Source organism: Mastomys coucha, unplaced genomic scaffold (assembly GCF_008632895.1).
Source record: "Mastomys coucha isolate ucsf_1 unplaced genomic scaffold, UCSF_Mcou_1 pScaffold18, whole genome shotgun sequence".
Taxonomy (NCBI): Eukaryota; Metazoa; Chordata; class Mammalia; order Rodentia; family Muridae; genus Mastomys; species Mastomys coucha.
In genome coordinates this window covers 24,107,013-24,130,836 of record NW_022196900.1, presented here as the reverse complement: position 1 = coordinate 24,130,836, position 23,824 = coordinate 24,107,013, and the positions used below count along the sequence as shown (strand labels likewise).

Here is a 23,824-nt window from a genome sequence, read left to right as displayed (position 1 = left end):
CCTCCTCTTCCTCCTCCTTCTCCTCTACCTCCTCTTTCTCCTCCTCCCCTCCTCCTCCTCTTTCTCCTCCTTCTTCTTCTCCCCCTCCTCCTCTTCCTTCTCTTCCTCCTCTTCCTCCTTCTCTTCCTGTTTCTCCTCCTCCCCTCTTCCTTCTCCTCCTCCCTTCCTCCTCTTCTTTCTCCTTCTCCTTCTCCTCTCTCTCCTCCTTCTCCTCCCCCCTCTTCCTCCTCCTCCTCCCCCTCTTCTTCTGTTTCAACTAAGCTACCAGTTCTATCCAGATAGAAGGAACTCTACCTGGCCACACCACTTGATTAGAGACAGAATGAGGCCAACCTCAGCAGACTGAGGTCTCTGACCCAGCTGATCTTCCCTGAGTCACTTCCACTCACTTGTGCTCACAGCCAAGCATCCAGGCAAAGGCCCTGGCCTTTGTCTTATAGCGTGTGGTGTTTTATAGGAGTCCCAGTGGGGGAGGCAGCTTTCATTTCATGGTTTTCTCTGGAACTCACACCCTCGGTTACACCCAAGGCAGAATACTCAACATTCTGCATGGCCTAGGACCAGTCAGAAAGTGCTTGCATTAAACCAACACCTTCCATATTAGATTGGCACAGAATAACTTCAAGGCTCAGCCAGTCAGTCCTGTCCACATGTCCCAGCTCCATGTGGCAGGAAGATTTGCCTGCTAGGGACCAACCTCTGGGCCAAACCCTTCATTTGGGGAAAGCAGTTAGAGACTCTTGCCACAACACACATCCATGCAGGATGGACTAGGCTGCCTGCAGTGCTAAGAGGGTATCAAGGACTAGCAAGGGTCAAAGAGAATAGCTAGCAGAGCATCCTCCTGCAAGCAAGGGACCAGTCAGGAGGGAGCAAGCGAGGGCAAACCCAACTGTTTAAATATCCTGATGGACCCTCAGACTCTACCAAACAAAAATGTCCACGGAAATACCCTTTCTGCCTCACCCAATTGGGACAAATTCCTGAATTGGGTTTTCATCGACCCGTGCCTCAGTTTCTCCATCAGTAAATGGGTAGAAACCCATTGTTCACCAGTATGGGACCGAATGAGACAGTGAGTAAAGTACATGCACAGTGCCTACAGGGAGAGGTGCAATCCAACACAGGGGCAATTATCCATACTACAGGCCTTGTTAGAACCTGGTGTACACAGTAGCTGCTGGGCACAGGATTCCTGAGGGCCCCATTTGCCTGCCTTCTGAGAAGGGACCCCAGTCCAGCCTGACCTGACTGTCACAGACCTTGAGGGGGGGGATGAGGCAGCTCTGTACAAGGACTCAGGCATGGAGCACTGATCCCGAGTATTTGCCTGTCCAGGGCTCCCCATAAGAAGCCTTTGTCTTCCACTTCAGGAGAATCTGATAGGCCAGCAAGGGCCACTCTGTGAGTCTCGAGAGCTTGTTTTTAGAGGTCAGTCATTGCTTACTCTGCATGACCCAGGCCAGACAGTTTAAAACTCCCTAATCTATTCACCTTTGCATTTGGCTTAGCCAAGAGTGACCCTGGACCCTGACCCGGCAAAGCTCAGTGGTGTTCACCTGGCTATCCTGTGACTGGCATGGAGTGGGGGCAGGGATGTGCAGGAAGCCAGGGAGCCAGAAGAATCTGCTTTTCTTGGCCCTCCCACACTGGTGGGTAGTTCACTTACCTTCATGCTACGTACTTCCTCCCACCCCTTTCCTTGGGGAGACCATTCCAGGGTCTCCAAATGTTGCTGCCCTGGGCACTACTCCAGACAACAGCATGACAGCTCAATGTCTGCTCTATGTAGACTCAGTGGCTGGGGTTCTGTCCTCATCGAAGCCCCAGCTGTGACAGTCTCCTGAGAAACAAATCTTGTTTTCCAAGGGGGGTCCTAGGGGAGGTGGCAGCCTCTGCTGACCTCCATGCCCACTCTCTCTCCAGCTCAGAGCTCTCCTGATTTTCAGAGATCTCCCAGGACCATCCCTGGCTGGGTGGAAAGTTTGCAAGCACGATGTCATCTCAGTTGCTCTTCTGGCCTGAAGGCTGTCACTCGGGCCAGTGCCAGAAAGTCCCAGTGTCCCAGCTCCTTCTGGTCTCCATCCTCTCTCCCCTACCTCTTCTACCCTAGGCAGCACCACACTCCACTATGACCCCTTTCTCCCAGGTCAGCCTGGTCCCCACCCCAATCCTTCCATCTTTACATGTCTCTCCCAATTCCAAGCTGCCACACCTCCCCAAAGTCTATCTCCCAACCCATAAATCTATGTCCTAAGGAGACATTCCAAGTCAAGGCTGTCCCTGTGAAGCACTAGGTTGCTTTCTTTCTGCCTATTCTCACCTCATTGGGCTCTAGGTCCAAGCTGCCCCCTCTGCAACCAACCACAAGCTAAACCCAAAAGCTGTTTGCTTTCTACTCCTCAGACAGCCCCAATGTAGAGCGGGGTGCAGGGAGAATCTAGGATGTCTCCAGTCCAGAAGGGAATTCTCCTCAAAGACCTTAAGAGTCCTCCTCAGGAGCTCCCACAAATGAGGCCCCACCCCTCTGTCACCCCATGGCCACTGATAATACTCACTTTGGCTCCTGGAGGGCCAGGTGGGCCTGGGTTCCCGTATGGCCCAGGCGGACCCTGGAAGGGAAGGGAGAGGAAAAAAAGAGATGAGGAAAATCCTGCCTGTATCATCCTGTTGCCTGCTGTGTGATCCCCTTCCTCAGACCCCATTAAGCAGCACTGTCGGCTCCTCTGCTTCCTCTGAGAGAGGAACCCTGGGATTCTAGGGCTGCATGTGCACATCCCATGCCTTACCCCATCATCTCATGCTCCTAGGTAGGTGCCAGCATTACCTGTGCTGTGAAGATGTCAAAGGGCGCTCAGTTGGCTAAGGGCAGAGCAATCTTTGGCCTAACCTGTCCTAGCTCAGGGTATACCCTTTGCTCCTGGACCTATACCGACACAACAACCTTAGGCCCAAGCCGCATTAGCTACATGCTTCTCTCCAACCCCCAGGTACTTTCTCTCCTTGGCCCCAGCTGTCTAAAGCATCCATCCAGAATGGCCTACCTAACCTACCCTCAGAAACTAGACCCATCCTCAAAGCCTAGCTCAGAAGCCATCTCCTCCAGAGAACCTCCTAGGACTACTCTAACTGAAGTAACCTCTCCCATTAGGCTTTAGCAGAACCGTTGGGTTGGAACTCTATGGAGGGTGGGCATGGGTCCCTCAGGGACAAAGGCACCCTCCTACAGAGGGTCAGAGTCCTCCTTTAGACTGCAGGCCCCAAGGCAGTACTTTGGCCATCGCTAGAATTTGTGTCTAGACATTCAAGAGACTTGGTCAAGGTCACACTACAGAGGGTGAGCATGCAGAGTGGACTCTGCAGAGGCCAGGTACAGGCTGGTTTTTCATACCCTGTTCTACCCAAGTCATCTTCCAGGCCTCTCTGACAATGAGCTTCTCTTACATCCGCTTCCTTCAGTAAGAACTCATCCACAGGTGAGGTGGGTCATGCCCCAGGGCCTTTGCCCAGGGTAGAGCAACAGTCAGGAGTAGATGGAGTGGAAAGGGGCAGCTGGAGCAGCCACTGCTCCCTCAGGTTCTCAAAGCCTTGTGCAGATCCCTCCTGCACATCAGTTGACTGTGTCTAAAGCAGCTTCCTCCCTCTTCCTCTGAGCCATCCCCAGCTGCAGCCTGTCTCAATCAGGCCTGGGCACCTCCTCCTTTATTAATTCCTGAACTGGGTCCCTTCCCTTCTCTAAGCACCGAAGAAAGGAAGAGTCTCAGACTGGGGAATTTATAGTACTATGTGTACGCTCCCTGTCCTCCTTCCAACAGTCTAGGGGTAGAACAGGTTAGGATCTAGTCCAGGTTCTGAGCCTCACTCGGTCTGCACCCTGCCCCCAGCCCTGGTCTCCCTAGCCTGTGAACACCCCAAACCTGTGGTTCTCTAAGGAGTCTGGAAAAGCTCATGTGTTCAGTCTGCCAAGGATCTGAGGGTGTAAGCAGAGTTCAGGCTCAATGGGGAACATTGAGGAAGGTTCCTTGAGCACAGTGCCCCTCCCCCAGTCCCACCAGAACCAAGCATGGCTTAAGAGATCAACAGCAGCCACCTCTCCTCCTCGATCTTGGCTGTGCCACACACACCCTCACAGCTGTCCCATCTGTGTCCTGCCAGCCACTGCCTCCTAGGTGCATAGTTGACAGTGAGCCAAGCAGATTAATTCCATAGACGGAGTTTCTTGGAGCGGTGACTGGGGGGTTCGGGGATTCCCCATCCCTCTGCAGGCTCAGGGAGTCTACAGGGCTGCAGGGCTCTGAGTAAACTCAAGTAGGACCCTGACCCTCCCAGGGCCCAGTGCTGCTGTGTGCACAGAGGCACTAGGATTGTTTAACCCAACATTCTGTTAGCTATAGGATCTATGGAACTTCCAGTGCAGACACCGAGTGGCAGGTAGAGAGTCATCCAACCTGCAATGATGCTCCAGGATGCAGGACCTTGTTTCCATAGGTAAGGAAACTGATGTCAGAGAGAGGGATGGACTAGACTGGCTTAAGGTCAACACAGCTCCCTGGTCAGAAGCTTTCCTACCAGTCACCCAGTACCTCTGCTAGGCACCATGCAAGATGAATGGCCTATCTTCTACTGAGGCCAGGTGGAGACCCAGGTCGCACTGATAGAAAAATCAGCACAATGAACACTCAGGAAGGTGAGGGGGATATCAAATCAAACTGCCCAGGCTCAGCCCTTTCCTCTGGCATTTACTCTGACTTTATCTAATGGAGCTGCACCTTTGGGGATCTCAGTTTTCTCCTTTGTAAAATAAGGAGACCTCTAGCACCTATTTCCCAGGGTGCTTGGGAAGAATGGTCGTATCATGTTCATGTGGGTTAGCCAACAGAGCTCTGGGAGTGTGGCTGTGCCAGGCAAACTGCTGAGGAGCTCCAGACAGGGAGGGTCAGCAGAAAGGGGGTGGAGTCTCATCGGAGCTGCAGATAGAGGACTCTGCACAGGAGAACTGCCTGCGAGAGGACACTAAGAAAAGCTGGCTCATAGTCAGGCAAAGTCTGGGAATGGGGATCAGTTTGCCTGGCCCTGGAATGCTGGGTCAAAGTGCAAGACCCTGACACCTGTATAGTTCCTAACCCTGGGCATGCACCCCAGCAGGCTCTGCAGCCAAGAGAAAAGGCAAATCAGAGGGAAGGTTCCAGAATCCTGGGCTCAGGAGGACACAGCCAAGACTGGAAAGAAACAGGGCCCAAGTAATTACATAACTAAAACCAACCGCTGGGCTTAGAGCTAAAAATATGTAGCAGGCAGGTTCCTCCTCTGGTGCTTGCCTGGCCCTTGGCATGAAGAAAGCTTAACCAGTCTAGGTAAGGACATGGGTGCCATTGGTCCCAGCCAGGAAGTGGTAGATTTCCCTCTCAGAGGACCCTAGTCTCCCAGCATTTGGGAAGATCTTGGGCTCTGGTCCTGCTATTGCTAGTCACAGCTTATCCCTGAATAAGGATGCCCATGGTAGCCTGCAGAGGGGCCACATAGGCAGCACAAAGTGACAGGCAGGTACCATGTATTGAAGTGGCTGACACTCATAGGCTTGTGCTTCCAGCAGCTACTGCAATCTAGCTGATCCTGAGCCCCACTCCAGCCTGGGAGCTCAGCCCTTCTCTGGGGCCATGGAACTGTTCCTCCGGCCAGGCAGAAGTGGGAGGAGGCACCCCAGAGTCTCATCCTCCCACACTGGGGTTTTCCAGGTCAAGTATCTGCTTATGCAGATGGACTTCAGGAGTCCCTGCCCTGCCCTAGGTCACCATGTGAGGTACAAGTAGGAGGACAAGACATCATCGTTGTCAAATACTACATCCACCCCCAAAAGACACAATGGAAAATGGGTACAGAAAGGGGCAGGGAAAGGTCTGTGGATCACAGCAAGCTGGGGCATCATGGGCAATGGAATGTAAACTAAAGGGTCATCCAGATCCCCCAAAGGACACCCAGCACACCGACACTTACCCGAGGACCTCGTGCACCCGGAGATCCGGGTAATCCTGGAAGCCCAGGGGGACCCTTGAAGAGGAAGCAAGAATAGTGTGAGACAGTGCTGAGGTACAGCATAAAAATACAATCATCAGTCAGTCAACAATCCTGGACAGAAGTCCCACAGCTATGAAGAGGAATTCCCTGAGTTCTCTGCCTTGGGGCATCCATGCTTATTGGGGTTCTTGGGCTCCTTCCCAGTTGGTTATCACTCAATGAATTTGTTACGGTATCATCTCCTCCAAGAAGCCTTCTTGACTCTCTCTCTCTCTCTCTCTTTCTCTCTCTCTCTCTCTCTCTCTCTCTCTCTCTCTCTCTCTCTCTCTCTTCCTTTGGGGAAGTATCTATTTAGAAGCCTGGCTCCCTCTGCAAATGGCAGTCCCCCTCAAAGGCACTAACACAGAAAATGAGTCATCCTACCCCCAGAGCTCTGCCAAATGTCTGATAACACAAAACAGCAGGCAAACTCTGAGCTCAGCCAAGTTCTTTGCAGAGCCAGGGCAGAGAAGGGACTTAGCCAAGGTCACACCAAGCATCCTCGCTCCACAGAGGGACGTGTAGCACAAAGAGCACACACAGGGGCTTTGAAACAGCTGGGCCTGAGTTCAAATGTCTTTGCTGACACTCAGAGCTGGGTGTGGCCACTGACAGCCTGGCTTGTATAAGGGCAAAGGTCCTTGTAGGATTACTTAAAGACAGAAGTTCTACTGCCTTATCTACCCCAGAGCCTACACTGAAATGCCCATCTTTTGCTGTGGGGTCCAACACCATTAGCTCCCTAGGAAGTTACAACAAACCCCCATAACCTTCTCTGCCTCAGTCTTCCAGGCTAATCCCCAGGCATGTCCTTGTTCAACAACATTTAATGGCTCCTGCTCCTCACTTGGCACTGAGAAAGGCCTGGCTGTGAAGTGACAGAGATACACCTGCATGGTCTCATTTCAGCTCCCTCTGCAGGAAAGCAGGCAGTGGACTGCTAACTTAGTTTGCATCCTGATTTTTGCACAGCATGCTGGGACTTCCTCCTGCCCGGGTCTCAGATTCTCCTTTTAAAATGCATGTAGTAACTAATGACCCGTCTCTTCCACTCCAAAGAAGAAAATGAGATTAGCAAACGTGCATGCAAGAGACTGAGCCCAAACCCCTCAAAGGAAGCCAGGCTTTCTAGGAGTGTGAGGCCTGGGAATTCATTTGTTTCAAATAACCATCCATGAGATTCCAGGTTCCCTGCCCAGAGTTAGAATCAGTGTTAAAAACTGAGTTCATTCTGGCTGGCAATGGATTGCGCTCTCACACTGGGCAGCTCGGCTCGGTCCGGCTCAGCTTGGCACGCTGGCCTGTGAACACTCCTGGGCTCTCTGTCCCTGAGATGCATAGCCCAGATCCAGACAGTGAGATAGCACCAGTTAGTCACTGGTCACTGGACAGCCCCATCAGAGGAAGGAGGAGCATAGTGTGGCCTCAGGCAAGTCCCAACCTGCTCTGAGCCTCTCTCTGGGTGCCTCCAGCCAAGCTGACAGTATCCTCGACCCAGTCCACATCGATTCGGGACTGGGTCCAGATCATCCCCCTCTCCAGAGGCACAGAGTACAGCATAGGCTGGAGGTCACACAGGCACAGCACCCTGCCATTCAGAAGTGGCTTTATGCCAGCTGCTTTTACTCCCTCTCCAAGCCTGGGTTTCCATGGCTGTCCAATGGGGATAATAATAGCCCGTTGCCACGGATAATCTATAAAACGTGCTAATCCTCGTGCCTGGCATGAAGCTGATGCTCAAATAGCATGAGCTGTTATTTCTACTAGGCAACCCCCCTGGGATTTCCCCATTCAGCAGTTTTAAGCCACACACCCCTTGCTACTGTTTTGGGGGAGAGTAGTGTCTTTTTTCCAGTAGGCTCTCCTCCTTGGATCGATTCTCCCAGGCAGGTGACCCACAATTAGAGGGAAGTACACAGCTGTAGGTAGCCTGAGCCCTTCCAATGGGTTAAAAAAATATCAGAGACAGCTCAGAGATGCAAAGTAACCTGTCCAAGGCCACACAGCTAGCAGGGAGCAGAAGCTGGCAGGACCACTGGGTTTGACTTTCCATCCTGGGCAACTTCTTCACAGTCAGTACTGGACAGTTGTCACTGACTAACCATTGTGGCCTGCCCTAAATCCCTTCCCTTCTGTGGCCAACCTGGAAAATGAACATGCCCATCCTTCCGGGTGCTGGCATCTTCTGAGTTATAAGGAGTTGGGGTTATCAGGTAAGAGAGGAATGAGACCATTCCCATCTGCCAGAAAGTCAAGCCGTGATGAGGCTACCACTACGGAAGCCTGGAGGTATCCCCCTGACATTTCCAGAACCTGACCTCATCTAATACATCCATGCCGCACACCCCAGGCCAACTCAGCATCCATAGCTCATGTTGGTAAGGTCAGCCTATGGCCTGGCTCTTGACACAGCAATCCAGGCCACCAGCTGAGGCATAGCTACCTCCTGCAGCCCACCAGCCAGAGACCTGGGTCACGGCCACCCAACTCAGAGGCAGCTATGTGCCTGGCATACTCAGTGTTCACTTTGTTGGCTCAGGGAGTGGTGGGTGCCCTGGCCCCTCTGCTCCATCTGAGTGAGTGCCTGCCTTTGCACAGTGGAAAACGTGGCTGTTTCTTTCCAGGCCCACAGCCTGAGCGGGGGAGCCCAGTGAATCATGAGCTGGGGTGGGATTTTTCCACTCCACACTGGAAACAAGGAGGCCTCTGAGAGGGCTCGTGTGGGGGAGGGGCAGGGGCCGCAGGCCTGTCTCTGTCCAGGGATTGAAGGAGGCCTGGGCCAGGGTGCATGCACACACACACAGAGCCATGGAAACATGGAATAGCCCTGCAGGCTTCTCCTGGTGTCCTGACCTCCTGTAGCCAGTCCAAGGGGATTCTGCTATTGAACAAGACGCCCCTCCTCCTTTGCCAGATGCAGTGGGGCCCTGCACAAAGAATCAGACCTGCTGGCATCTGCCCCTGGCAATCTGCAAATAGGGAGACATTCTGCAGGCCTGGGTTCTAGGGGACTTGAATACAGACCTGAGTGTGTTGCTCTGTGTTGAGTGACCTAAACAATGACCTCCTGGTCCCTGGGACCCTATTTTGTGCCTGTCCTTTGATAAGACCATAGCTGTCTGCAGAGCACCCAGCCTCTGTGATGGGATGTAACTTCTTGAGAACCCAGCTGTGTGGTCCTGAATGAGTGACCACACCTCTCCATGCCTCCAATCTCAGTGTGTCCAGCTGCAAAATGGGAGTGTAATAAGCCATTTTTCTGAGTCCATGTGTAACTCTGGGAAGACTCTTTTGGGCCCCCAGAGCTCCTCTGCTCCCTGAGAGCCAACTTCTGAAGCCTGCATCCCTGGCTTCTTCCCCCTCCTCCTTCTGGTGGGGCCCAGTCAACCTGGAAGCCTGCAAGGGGCTGCTTGCAGGGAAAGTGGTACCGTCCCTTCTGCACACTCACTACTGTGTGACGTAGGCCAGGCATGGGGATTCAGTTTTGGATGGATGCTGGTAACACCTTTCGCATCCCTCCCACCTGGAGGTCATCTGGGTTTGACAGGTAACAGTCATGGTTGCAAGCCCCTGCTGGCTTCTCCTATGCTGCCCAGATCTTCAAAAAATTCCTTGTAAACCTATGGAGCGTTAAATCTTACTGCACTCCCAGCCTACAGAAACTACAGCTCAAAGAAGTTGAGTAAACTGCCAGAGTTCACACAGCACAAAACAACTAGGGATTTTATCACCATTTGGGCTAAGAATGAAAACACTGGGTTTTTTTTTTGTTTGTTTGTTTTTGTTTTTTTCCCAGAATACAAAGCATGCATACTTCTTAAGTCCACATAACCTTGTCACTCCTTTGATGGGGGAGGGTTATGTTTGACCTAAAGGATCCTGGCCTGGCTGAGAGCAATGGGCTCCTGGGCATGTGGTTCCCTGCTGTTCTGTGAACCAGATCCTGGACTTAGACAACTGGCTCAGCTTCTGCAGGCGACCTCACACCCCACCTGAGGACCATGACATAGCCCCCCCATAGCATCACCTAGCCACTGTTTTCCAGTGCTGATCATAGATGGGACTCCAGCCCTTGAGAAGAGTGAGAGATTTCCCCAGTTGCTGGTACTTAAGAAGACAGTCAGTCATACACGCTTCCTTCCTATGACAGGTCCCTGAGCATCCTCTGCGTGAGAGGTGGAAACCACTAGCCCATGCTTCAGAGCCAGCTCAGAGGAAGTACGGGGCAGAATCAGGATTTGAACCTGGATCTGTGCATCCCCATATCGAGGAAGCATAGCACCCCCCTTTGCTGTGCTCAGGTCCTATAGATAGGAGACATGAGAGGGTAGGATGGGTGTTCATATCCCCACTACCTCCATTTCCACACCCCACCATACCCCCCAAATGTGGCCCCATCTTCTCTCCACTACTGGCCTGGAGAGAACGGATGGCTTCCTTCATTCAGTTGTGGTGTACCACACAGCCAAAGCCAGGACTCTGTCTCAAGAGGGCAGTTCACCTCCTCCAACCCTGAGCTCCAGGGTCCTAGAGTCCACAGCTCGGTTTACAGAGCTGTCTGAGCCAAGAGCACCCAGTTCAGGGTCAGGCAGGTGCAAAGGTTCCTCGTCTTGTTCTCCAGGTCCTTTGATCCCTGACTCCAGACTGCCGACTGGAGAACCGTGGAAACTTGAGCCGAGCGCTGACCTAACTGCAGAGTAATGTACACTATTTCCATAAGCTTCGAAATATGGTTATAATGAGCGGACTCTGTCCCCTTGGAGACGGGCTGGGTAAATATTATTCCTGATGATTATTAAAACTCATTAAGCATGTTTGTAAGACCCAGGAAATCCCAGCATCTGCCACTGTCTCCACATTGCAAGATGCCTGACCCTCAAACCCAAAGCCCAGTGGGAGACCTGGCTCTGAGGAGGGGGGAACCGCTGCACTGTGGCCACTGCCAAGGTCAGAGCAGGGGCTTGAGTCTTCTAGAACCCCCATCCCTCTACTCCAGCCTGGATGAACTGGCCTTCAGCCAGGGAAGGTCATTGGCCCTGGATACAGTCCCAGGCAAGCCCGTGCACATGTAATGTCTTTTCTTTGTCTTCCTTGCTCCCCTGGACCTATAAGGTCCTTCCTTACCCTCAACTCCTAAACTGGGGCTGGATAATCAAGCCAGGATGCCATCCAGGTAAGTGAAGCATAGCGACAGGAAGGGCAGGTGGGAAGCTTGGAAAGTGGGGACCACGGTGAGCACAGGCCTCCTGAGAGGCACTACCCCTCCCACCCTCCAGGAGAGCCCAGTAGACTAGACTTTCCTAGGACCCATCCCACTTTTCAACATCATCAGTAACTACTAGATTTCATAAAGAGAATGCTGCATGCGCCAAGCAAAACACATCCCAAGCTACTCATCCGTGACTTCTGTCCACAGCTCCCAGACAGGCACACAGGCCAGCAGGGCCACAGGAGGAGCTGTTTGTCAGCTCACTCTGGTGACCTAGGTTTGTCATCTAAGGTATTCCGAAAGCCACAAAGACCCTTGCATTGGGCTAGCAGTGAATTACCTTAGACCTGAGTTAGTTAAAACTCAGGAACTCCTACCAAGTCTGCCCCAATGGCTCATGACTCTGCCCTAGGATATATGATTGCTAAAACAGTAAGGCCAAGGAGTTGGGGCCCAAACTAGCTCCCTGCCCCCCACCCCCTGTAACTCTTTTCTCCCTCACCCTTACCAGGGGGTGTTCTACTGAACCAAACTGTCTCATAGCCACCCACATACCCACCAATCAGCATGCAGACCCCTACCCCAGTCTTACCGGCAAGCCACAGTCTCCCTTGGAGCCTGGAGGCCCCATCAGCATCAGGAAAGGTGTAGGACCGGACAGGTGGAAGAAAGGGAAGCTGCTGCTGGTGGGCTGGGGGCTGGAGGACAGGAGGTGGGCCGGGGCCAGGACCAGGGCTGGGGTATACAGCCCGCTAGGCTTGGTTGTCAGGGCTCTCGGTGAGGCATCCTTAGCTGCCTTCCCAGAGCTGAGAGGTACGGGCTTCAGGGGGCTGCTCTTATGTCTGGCTTTCTTGGAGGCTTCCCGTCCTGTGAATTTCTTGCTTCCAGCAGGAGTTGAAGCAGAGTCATGTGTGGGAAGCATCATTCTAGGATTTCCGACGCCCAAAGGAGTGGGGGCTGGAGCCAGTGTCTGAGAGCCCAGATAGGAAACAGGGGACTGGGACACAACAGTTTGCTGAAGAGTTTTAGGGACGCTGGTGCCGGCCAAGACCGGCTTGCTGGCCCAACTGGTCGTCTTGGACTTAGATTTTCCTGCTGTAGGGATAGTGAACTTCTTAGATAAGCCAGTAGTAGGGCGCAGGGGCTGGGGACTGGGGGCTGGAGGTCGGGGTGTCGTGAAAGGTTTCTGGACAGGCCTCGCAGTGGGTCTAGGAGCTTTGGAAGGTGCTAGGTGGGAGGTGAGGGGTGCTGGCTTCCGGCTGGGTGGAACGGGCTTTGGGAATGAAGAAGGGGCACCTATTTTCTGGATTGCGAGGGGACTTTTCATGGGGGTAACCGAGAGGGAAGAAACAGAAGGCTTGGTGGGGGGACGTTTGGTGGGGCTAGTAGCTGTGATCTGTCGTGGCTGGACAGCAGCTGGATGAAAAACCCTGGTGGAATTAGCCAGAGAAGCCAAAGGGGCGGGGGAAGGTATTTTTCTGGCTGACTGTTTGTCAGGTGCCAGTGGGGTCTGGGAAGAGCTGTGTTGGGAGACTTCTGGGCGGATAGTCCTCAGGGGCTTGGTGGGCACGGCAGGAGCCATAGTCACCATGAGTCCCCTGCTTACAGGCCTGGTGCCTAGGGTTGCTGGGGTTCTGGTTAGGTTCCCCAGGCCAAGCAAGGCTGGTTCAGGATGCAAAGCAAAGGCTGGGCCAGAGTCCCAAGGAAAGAGGGCTCCTGCCTGGGGACCGTATGTGTCCACCTGTCGGCACCGCTCTCTCAGGTGGGCACAGTAATTGTGAGCGACCTGCGCCACGGGGTGGATGCTGAACTGACAGAGTGCACCTTCAAACTGGACAGCACGGGGGTTCATCTTCCCCAAGAGAAAGGAGCCCTGCGGGTCAAGCATGGAGTCCCTACGGTAAGGCAGCGGGACAGGTACCCTGTGTTGCCCACAGGCTGTCACCAATGTGACCGTGCGGCCACGCAACTCTAGGGCCAGGTGGTGCCAGCGCCCATCATGTACATCCAAATCAAAGGCCACAGATTGCCGAGGCCCTAGGTGGACGAGTGTCCTGCCGGGGAGGAACTGCAGACCCAATTGCAGCCTGTGTTTCCTGCTGCGGATAGCAAAGAGGAAGGCATGGTTCACACGGTGCGAACAGAGGCTCAGCACCAATGCCAGCTCCCGCCCCAGGGTGGTGGGAAGGACATTGGCTGTGGGGGCCTGCAGCTTGGCCCGCTGTGTGAAGATGAAGCCAGATGGGAAAGGAATGACACCAGGGGGTGCGGGGCTCCGGCCACCCCCGGCCTTCGTCCAGCTGAGGCCCAGCCGCTGGAGGACATCCACATCTGGGAGGGAGAAGAGAAGATGGTAAAAGCCTGCTCCAGCCTGGGCTACAAGCAGTCACCTGGTAATCAGCTCGTTTCCCTGCAGAGCCCTACCCTAGGCTGAGGTGTCACATTGCAACCATCTGTGCAGACTGCAACCTTACATCCCAGGGTCAGGCTTCATGCTCCTGCCTGCCCACCTTCCTGGGTCCACATCCCAGCTCTACCACCTCCTAACCCTGTGGCCATAGAGCCTCAGATTTCCCACCTGTCAGATGGGGTCATAGCATAGGACCCATTGTAATAGGATGGTAAGATTAGCAAATGCCTTTGTGGTAAAAGGACTAGCAATAAGTACTTTCAAATGACAGCCACTGCCACCAAAGATAATGATGTTCACCAGAGCCAGAGATGCCCTTCTTCTCTACTTCCAGGAAGCGCTGGAACTCAGGGGATGTTCAGAGAGCCTCACTGGCCTCACCACCTCCTCAGAGGCGTACCTTCCCACCCTGGATCTCTGGCTGAGGAGCTCTGCTCTCGGAGCTAAAAACTTTACTGAGCCTTCCTCCTGAGTGGCTTTGGAGAGCACAGAGGAAAAACCAAAGTCCCCATGCAATCTCCAGTCTCCAGCCAAGCACACAGACATTCGTCCATGGTCTAGCCCATTCCCATCCTTAGGAACTACATTGATGGGGCCTGCCAGAGCAAAAGAAGGGTTTTGACAAGAACAAATTCAAATGTGCTCTCCATGCATGTGAACCTGGTTCTCTCAACCATCTTTGAGACAGAAAAACTCAGTGGGATCCACACTGTATGCATGCATTAGATCTAACAATCTTCTGGGAGATTTAGAGACAAGTTCTCACACCATGTAGCCCCATGTTCATGAAAAGGCATCCTGACCCACGAGGCCTTCTCTTCAGCTATATGAACTGCCAGTGACTACAAAGGCTGTTTCCTGACCTTGACCTCTGCCTGGAGTCATCGAGTGCCTCTGGAACTTGCAGTTATCTCTAAAACTTCCATCTGGGTTGATGTCTGGGTCAGAGGCCTTGAGACTTTAATGGTACATGTTCAATGTTCCCTCCTTACTGCCCCGTGTACAGAATACAGACCATCTAACTGGTCCTCAGCTGAAAACCATGAGTAGACAGATGGGTGGGTGGATGGGTGGATGGATGGAGAGAAAGACAGACATATGTACAGACGAGCAGAGATGGATGGAGTGAAGGATGGGGTCATGAAGAGCCCCTACATGTTCATCCTCACCCAAGCCTTGCTTGAGTCTCTTCCTGACCCTTGAGCTTTAGTTTCTCTGCCTGCAAAGCTCATACAGCACAATAGGCTCCCAATATTCTAAGGATTCTGCACTCCCAGGGTGCTGTACCCATAGCTTCATGATGGCTTACTGGAAGACTCTCTTTTGTAGAAACCGAGGGCCTTCTGTCACCCATAGTCCCTCCTCCTATGCTTTCTCAGACCGTCCATCCCCCTACTCTAAGCTAAAGCAAAAACATTACTTATGATTCTCTTAGCAGATCTTACTGATTTTAGTCACAAGACTGTCTTATCATAAAATCTAGTCACTATAAACAACCTCAATCAAGAGGAGCCCGTTTATCGGGGAAAGAAAGCCACCTGCACACCCCACAGTGCTAGGGCATTTCTCAGGCCTGCTCTTGGCACACACCCCTACATCCTTCTCTACATGCCAGGCCTCCTGCCAGGTGCCCAACCCTAGAGACACAGCTGACCAGGGTGGCCATCACACGGGACTGCTCCCCGTTCATCCTCAAGTGGCTTTCAAAATAGATGAAAAGCCAGCTTCTAGGGAAGAAGCCCTGAAGCTGTTAAAGCACGAACAGTGAGCCCTGAAGTTTCCGCCCACTTTAGAAGATGGTGCTCCATAGAGACCTTTCAGATGAGCGAAATCACAGCTGACAAGAACAAAACCGAATACGCTTACCACGCTCATGCATCCGTGTATCCGATTCTCTCAACCACCCCGAAGGCAGGAACTAGCCTAGCTGCGTTACACACACACGAATTAGAGCTAATAGCCCTCTGGAATTTTGAGACAAGGTTTCACTATGTGGCTCATACAAAGCCTGGAACTTGGGAGCTTCCTGCCTCTTCCTCAAGTGCCAGGATGGCAGATGTGTGCCAGCAGATTAGGCTTACAATATGGTAACTTACCCAGGCTGCTGTGCAGCTCACAGCTGGGCTGGAACCCAGGGGCCCAAGCTCAGGGTCCTGGCCATCACCCCACACTGTTCTGAAGCTACTCGGTTAAGTCAGGAGGTAAAGCAGATCCCCGTGCAGAATCCCACCGGGAGGAAGAGACAGGGGACACGGAATGAACTGAAGGCCTGCGCCAGGGTGCATGGGCTGGCCAGCTGGCTCCGGCAAGATGCCTTTATTACATAAACCTGGCTCGGTACAGCTCCGGTCGCTCCCACCCCCTGCCTGACTCAGGACTCTGGACAGCTGTTCCACAAGCTTGGAAAATATGACACATGGACAAATGTTGCTGGGCAGCGAAGTCCTTTCCGGGCATGGCTTTTACCTCCCAGGGGTACAATTCCCACCCAGTGGCCAAACCAGGCCATGGGGACTCCTGAGGTGCCTGCTGCATGCTCCAGAATGTGGCAGGCACAAAGAAGGGAAGGGCAATCAATTTAAGAGATGTCCATTTGGCACAGATTTGGGAGAGTCTGGGTTTCTATGGGGAGTGAGGAGGATAGCCCATTGATGCCTGGACAGCTCCCCAGGGACAACAAAAGCCAAGGGACGCCAGGCAAGGGCAAAGGCAATGTTGCCTCCATGTTTCCTAGCAGCTGCTCTTAAGAAATCCCACCAGATGGATGCAAAGGAGGTACTCATATCAGACTCTTGGGAACACGAGAGGTCAGTCCTGCACGCAACCCTTCCCACCCCTCACAGATGCCAAGGGGTTGGGCCTATGGTTGGCTCCATTCTCTGGATGGGAAAACTGAGCCTACCCATTCCAGCTAATGGTGTGGATGTCTGCGACCCAGAGTTCTCGAATTCTCTTCCGCCCTCCTTTGTCTCCCACTGGACAAAGAGAGAATTACCTTCAGGAGCTCCTTGGGTGGAGGCCAGATGACAGGCAAATGAGACCAAGATCCAGGCGGAGAGAAACCCCCTAGAGACAGGCAGACACAAATGCATACAGCATTAGCTTCCATCCTCACACCCAGATCCGGCTAGGGAGCCGGGAGGGATGGCCTAGCTCAGTTCCCTTCTATTCTGGTCTTATCCTGGAGTCCAGAGTCGAGGCATAGCCTTCAAGGGTCAATCAGAGTGGCTCTCTATCCAAAGCCCCAGCCCAGCACCCCAGCAAGCTACCAATACAGCTTTGCTCTTCACAGAAAGATCCAAAGCCCCGGTGCTAGACGTTGGGCGATCTAGAGTCAAGCCCCTCTCCTCTCAGTCTCTCCATTTGCATTACAACCTCAAAAGTTCAAGGCAAGCTTCCCCAAGCCCTAGGCTATGGATAACAGAGCCACAGATAAAAAGGCAGATGAAAAATACAAAGTCTGCTCGGACGACCAGTGTCCTCAAGGTGCAAGGGGAAGAGATGACCCCCTTCTCGGGGCTCAGACAGCAGCTCATCACACTTTGTTAACGATAGAAGAAAACAGGCTTGGGGGCAGAGCCAAGCCAGATGCCCCCAGGAGCGAACCTAATTACCTATGCCTTTCAGGCTGTGTGACTCTAGATGATTCACTGAACCTCCCTGAACTCTTCTGGTCCTACGTAGCCTGTACTGACACACCTTTGCTTGCAAACCAGATGTGGAGATTAAAACGGTTCCTGCATTAAAGAGCTTCCCTGGCTCAGCCAGAGAAGCCCTCCCTTACCGGTTGCTGCAACCCCACTGCTACCACCCCACAGCTGCATCCAAGAGTGGTTAAAGCTCCACTCAGTGGCTATGGCCATGATAGGCAGAGGGGAGGATTATATTTCACCTTCCTGTGGGAGCAGCCACTGGGACACCCAAGCCACTCAGGGCATCTGATCCCCAGGAGGGTAGAGGGAAGGCTGGGGCACGTGGCCAGAGATGGAAGAGATGGCAGCTGGAAACTGAGCTAGGTGAGTGGTGAATGGTAAATGGTAAGGGTTCTGGCTAGGGGGCACACTGGCCAGGTTCTTCTTCCAAGGGTAAAATCAAGCTGGTATGCTCCTGGGGAACAGGGCAGTACAGGAAAGCCGGGGCTGCTGTCTGCAACTCTTGGCTCCTTCCCTGCCAGATCTCCCCACTTTCCAATCTAGTAGGACTTAAAATCAAGAGCAAGCATGATGTAGGCACTGTGCAACACACCACCTGGCTCACCCACCCATGGAGTTCAGACACTGCATGGATTACAGATCACACCAGACCTAATCTTATTGTCCTTGAGGTTGTTCAAATGGAAGATGACCATGGAACCCCTTTTAAAATAGGGTTGAATTAAGTCTTTATTTACTTGCAGCCTGAGGGTGACTAGGCAAAAGGGCTCTGGGATGCTGACAACAGCCTTGAAGCCTTCTCCAGCAGGCCTATACATGGGTGACAGTAAAGATGCCACATGTCTGTGTGGTGTCGCAGGACTCTTGATGTGCAATTATCTTACCAATAGCTTCCCTCCCTGGCTCTGCCTTCTTCCAGGCCCTTCCTGGCCCTTTCCAGTCTTTGGTTATTGCTAGGAACTCTCCTTTTCCTGGGGCCAGATGTCCCCTGTCTCACTAACTGAGGATAACTGCTAACAGTCGAGAGTGCCCAGCGACACCGAGTTTGCCTGCTGCAAAGGATAGGAGTCCTTCTCCCATGGCTGGCTTTCAAAAGCCACAGGCAGCCTCAGTGGCCCTAGAAAGTGGAAACAGGCTATTTAGTTTTATTTGACTGAGAAGCCTGCACCCTAGGGAGGGCAGGTGCTTCCCTTCAAATGCATCCTGTGCATTTCTCTTAATACATCCCCATTCAGGAAGGCATGCTAAGAAACAGTGGCCAGGCAACATGGGCAAGAGCCAATCCCTGCATTCAACCTTAGACGGCTTCCCCACCAGGCCTGTATACCAAAAGTTCCCAGAACTTCCACAGTTAAGAAGTCCAGCCCCTGACTCCTGGCACCTGTCCTCACTTCTTGAGTCTGCCAATGCTATATCACATGCACCTGTCTTGGATGTTTTCCAAATGGCAGAGGGAAGGACACCAGGTGAGCGAGAGAAGGCACAAGAGCCACGTGTATCCTAGATCATCTCTGGCTGTAGTTATGGGCACCCTAGAGGGCTAGATTAGAGTACATTACTAACATTACAAACATCTCAATGGTCAGAAGGAAGATCCTGGAGATAGAATCCTGTTGTCTTGTGCCATTCAGCTGTCTAAGGCCAAGCCCCAGAAAACTGTCACAAATGCAGCCAATTTCCTGGGGTTGGGCTTCTGTGCACATTAGAGGCATAAACTTCCCAGTATCCAGTATATCTCTGTGAGAGAAGGTCCTTGAAGATCCCTAGGGACCAGATTCTGTCCCTAGCCATCTTTTTAAAGAGATGGTTAACAAGAGTCTAGAGAGAAGGGACTTGCCCAAAGCCACACAGCCAGTCAAAACAGACCTACATTTTGTTTTCCCTAGAGGAGAAAGTGAATACTTTCAGAGACTTGCTACTTGCTGGGGACCAGAGTTTCAGCTTTCGCAGCAGGACTAGGGAAGCAACCAGGAGCCCCGGAGCCATCTATGTGAGTAAGCTCTAGCCTGGAAAGTTCGCTGCGGAAGGGAGGAGGCCCGGCAGTGTGACTACTGTTCCAGTGCTGTTCAGGCTACTGTTAATAACGCTGGTGGCTTCACCGGCTCGCAGGCTTTGTTCTCCCTGGCTTCTGTTTTCATTACAGCTTCATAGACCTTGGCTTGGCCGTGGAGGGGCTCCAAGGTATCTGAAAGATCAATCCATAAGGACAGCTCCCAGATATGAGCTGCAAAGGACACAACTTCTTCTAACCATGTAACCCCTCCATGGAGTAGCCAGGTTTTTTTTTTTTTTTTTTTTTTTTTTTTTTTTTTTTTTTTTTTTTTTTTTTTTTTTTTTTTTTTTTTTTTTTTTTTTTTTGGGTTTTGGGTTTTTTTTCTCCCTGCAAGAGACCAGTCACTAGCTCACAACACATGGATGTTCCTGTTCAGAGACTTGGCTAGAAGCTGCCTTCTATCTGGATGGCTTTCCCTCCATACCTGTTTCCTGGAAACACTGGAGACTCAGAAGTCCACCCCAGACTCAGCATTCAGAGAGGTCCAAGATCCCCTAGCCCAGAAGACATAGGAACCTCTGAGGATGGCAGATGTGTGGCTGCTGTTTCCAGCTGCTCTACCATTGACTGAGTGATGCCAGGGCTGGCTGGAAAGGGCATGAGTCTGTCTGTCCCTGTCCCACCTGCCTCTGTGGCCTCACCAGACCCTGTGTGCCCAAGACAGACACACCCAGGTCCTTCTCCACACCTTCCACCTCCTCCATGGGAACACACACACACACACACACATAGATCATCTGTCTGGACAGGATACAGTCCAGAACTTTCCCATTGACTCACACCATTCACAAAGCAGCAAGTACTGATACAAATAGCAGCTGTGGTTTACTGAACACTTACTATATGGCAGGCCATGTTCAGATCCCTTCCTGAGCATGTTTCTTTAACTTTCACGAACCCTGGCTAGCTGGGAGGACTGGAGCTCACCTTGTTGATGTAAAAAGGAGACACAGAGAGGTGGCATCCCTGGCCAAGCGCATACTACTACAGTATAGAGGACTTGAACTCAGACTGCCTGTCGCTAGGTTCCTACACTATGCTCTGCTCCAAAGTCTGCTTTCCACTGAAGCGAGCCCAGGGCTGTTTCTCTGCCATCCATAACTGGCCCCTCTGTGTGTCAGACCAGGTCAAGCCATGGAGACATCTAGAAGGTCCTGGGGCACTGAGATCAGAAGAAAGAAACTGCCAACAAGATATCAGGGGAGTATGTTGGGATGCAAGCAGAGACAAGGGAAGGCATTGGCAATAGGCTACTTTAGTGAAGGTCCCAGAGCAGCAGGGCATACGGATGCCCAGAAGAGAGGACTTCTCAATGCAGAAGCAAGGAACGGCAAGAAGCAACCAGGGTAGGGCAAAGCTGGAAGGCTTAATGAAGCCAAGGTAGATAGATGCTTGAGGATGTATGGACAGAAAGGCAGGGAGGCTGTGGTACTGCCTGCCTTCCTCAAGCTTCAGCCCCCCCCCCCGCCCCCGGCACCACCACACTGCCCAACCTCTGGCATCTGCCCTGGCACAGGGTCTCCTGGAGAAAATGAGTCACCAGTACTCACTAGTGCCCTGTGTATACGAATGCGTGTGGTGGGGGAGTGGGGGAATCTCAAACAGCCAGCTTTTTCCAAGACATGGAAAAGAAGGGGGGGGCCTCATCACCCTGGCTCCAGCTCACAGGGGCGTTTCTTGAGAGGGTGGGCGGTACTACAACCCCAGCCAACCTCTCCTGGGAGCCCTAGAGTCCCAGCAGGATGCAAAGACAAGCCCTGTGCCTGAGCTGTAGTCCACAGGGGCCCCTCTGGACGGCGTTCTCCCACACACACCCACACATAGTGACTGGATCCCTCACTCTCTTACAACTTCTGCACAAGCCGGGAATCCCAACGACGGGGTGCCAGCTGTGTGCGAGCCCCGCCCTGGAGATTCCCGGCCCCTCTCTGGCCACGGTTCCCTCATCTGTACAAGGAGGTTGGACTTGGTGATCTCCCAGGGCCTTTCCGCTCCCAAAAGCTGGCTCTCACTCCTCGCTTACTCGGGAGAGGGACAGGAACTGCAGGCTTCCCAGGAGAAGCTGGGAAGTCTAAGGTACGCAGACCCAAGCAGACACATTCGCAGGCAGAGAGGTTAGGAAACGCAGGAACGTGCAGAACCAGAGACTGAGCCAAGAGCAGACGCCCGGACCTGAAGACCTACAAACTTGACTCACAGGACAGTGGAACTAGAGTGGTGCAAGCTTGCGACCTGCAGACACCGGGACTCCCAACTCCCGCCCCTGGCCCCTGCCCCCTGCCCGCCACTCTGGGCGCTGCCACTAGACCCCTCTTCGGATCGCTGGTCTGGCTCTGCGCGGACCTTCCCTGTTGGCCCTAGCCCCAAAAGAACCTCGCAGCTCGGCCTGGGGGGCGCAGCCCTTGTTAACCCTTGGCATCCTGCCTGGCGGGGGCGCAAGGAAGCTACAGGAAGCTGACGTTCCTCAGCTAGCGTCTGGCGTGGCGGAGAACCCCACACTCCTGTGCACATCCGAGGCGCAGGAAGCTGAATCGGGGGCAACCCTGGGATTGTACTCACCCCCCGCATCCTGCCGCCGCTGTGCCTCGGGCCCCCCGCGCCGATCCCGTGCCCATGGCAGGCCCCTACTTCATGCTCCCGAGCCCGGGGGGCAAGTGTGGGCGCGCCCCATGGGGCCGCCAGCCCCCCGCCGCGCCGCGCCAGGCCGGCTCAAAGCGCGCTGCCGGCGCACCCCCAGTGCAGCCCTGCGGCCAGGGGCGCGGGAGCAGGCGGACAGCACGGCCCCAGCCCCGCGGTTGCCCGCGCCAGGCCCATGGTCCCAGGACTGCCGGAGCCGCGCTCGCCCCTGCCTCGCTCTTTTACTGCTTCCACCGAAAAGGAAGAAGCAAGAAAAGGCAGAGAGAGATGATAAAACTTTTGGAGGCGGGCCGCTAGCGGTCTCTGGAGGCAGAACAAGGCCGGGAGAGCGCGCGCGGAGGGCGGTGGAAGCTGCCTCCCCGCCGGCCTGGGGGAGGAGAGGAAAAGGAAGGATTTGGGGGAAATGAAGGCGATTTAAAGTCTCGGCCCGCCGCAGCTCTCCACCTTCTTCTCCTCCCCGCGCCGGGCCGCCCTCTGCTGCCAACTGCTGCCCCCTGCCGGACTCAGCAAGGGATGCAGCGTCGGTTGCCTTGTGCGACCATCCACCTATCCATCCAAGGGGGATACCCCACCCCTAGATCTCAAAACAGACGCATGGAAAAGGGGCTCCTCCTGGCTACCCAGGGACTTATCACTATTGAGATTAGGAACTTATGATTAATGACACCGAGGGTCCTCAGTGGCAGACGGTGAGGAACATAAGAGGAAAATTTTACTCCTGAAAGGATCCTAGTGCTGCAGGAACACAGCTAGGACCCTGACTTGGCATCTGCATTTCCACGACAACCAGCATCTGCCTTAACTCCCAACTCTTAGCAGAAAGGTTGCACCCTAGAGCTCTGAGAAGAGCGTGTTGGATATGTTCAGCCTTCCTGCACTTTCTCCGATCAGACTCCCGGGGATCTCACGCTGCACGCTCTGACACCCAGGCAGATTCTCAAACTCACAACTACAGCTCAGCCCTAAGACGAAATCTCTAGCTTCTGGCCTCTAAAAGGCGATTCATACTCACTGACTGGTCAGCGCGCGAGCACACACACTCTCACAGGCACACTCCAAACACTCACTCTCGTTCACACGCAGACACAGCCACTGCGACTGAGCTCCCGCGAAACACCTTCGGACGTCTGGATTCCTGGCGAGCTCAGATGCTACGCTCCCAGAGGCAGCCACCCGCACAAATGCACATGCACAGCACGCACACTCCCACATGCACAGCTCATGCATGTCCCCGAGTGCATACTCCCCACTTGCTCACGACCCTCTACGAATGGCAACCCCAGGCGTGCATACAGGACTGGCACCCTCTCCAGCACATGCACTCCACATTTGCGCACTCAAAACGCCCAGCGCTCAGTGAGTCCCAGGGCACTTACTGGGTCCCCAAGTGCGACGCTGGCCGGTCGGTTCTTAGGCGGGTGCCTAACGGCATCTGTGGTCATGGGTCCCCGCAGCCCCGGGCGCGGGGGCGGGGGTGCAGTCCCCTTCCCTAAAGGCGCACGGGGCGCAACGGCGCCGGGAGGAGCATGGGAGCGCGGGCCTGCGCCACCGGCCCGGTCCCCCAGCACTGTAGCCGCGGCCACTCCGCGTGCTCCGGCTCCGGCTCGAGCTCCGGGTGCAGGGGGTGGCTCATAGGTGCTGGGGCCGCGACAGACGCCGGCCCTTTTGAAGTCTCCGCTGGGGGCGGAGAGGGGGCGCTGAAGGAGGCCTTTTAAATCCCGGCTGCACGCGGGCACGGTCAAGCAAGGTGTCTGGTTTCAGCAAACTTTCGGAAAAGTCCCAAGTCGGAGTGGGGGAGGGCTCCACCG

General features: G+C 53.8%; 1 protein-coding gene across 5 annotated transcripts in view; it reads right to left on the bottom strand.

Annotated features, from left to right (window-relative positions):
* Positions 1-23,746, bottom strand: part of Col27a1 (collagen type XXVII alpha 1 chain) — a 122,159-nt gene extending 98,413 nt beyond the window's left edge. For 4 of the 5 annotated variants that reach the window (XR_004120844.1, XM_031377623.1, XM_031377625.1 and 1 more), the window contains exons 1-5: positions 21,939-22,334; positions 16,669-16,739; positions 11,856-13,594; positions 5,995-6,048; positions 2,559-2,612 (exon numbers count right to left, since the gene is read on the bottom strand). Coding sequence is in view for 4 of the 5 variants with exons in the window: in XM_031377623.1 (XP_031233483.1) it covers positions 2,559-2,612; positions 5,995-6,048; positions 11,856-13,594; positions 16,669-16,739; positions 21,939-21,994 (1,974 nt within the window). In the remaining variant the exon portion in view is untranslated. Of the gene's footprint in view, positions 1-2,558; positions 2,613-5,994; positions 6,049-11,855; positions 13,595-16,668; positions 16,740-21,938; positions 22,335-23,392 lie in introns of those variants that run through there. The other variant, XM_031377624.1, reaches the window with a different exon arrangement.
* Between the last annotated feature and the right edge of the window lie 78 nt (positions 23,747-23,824).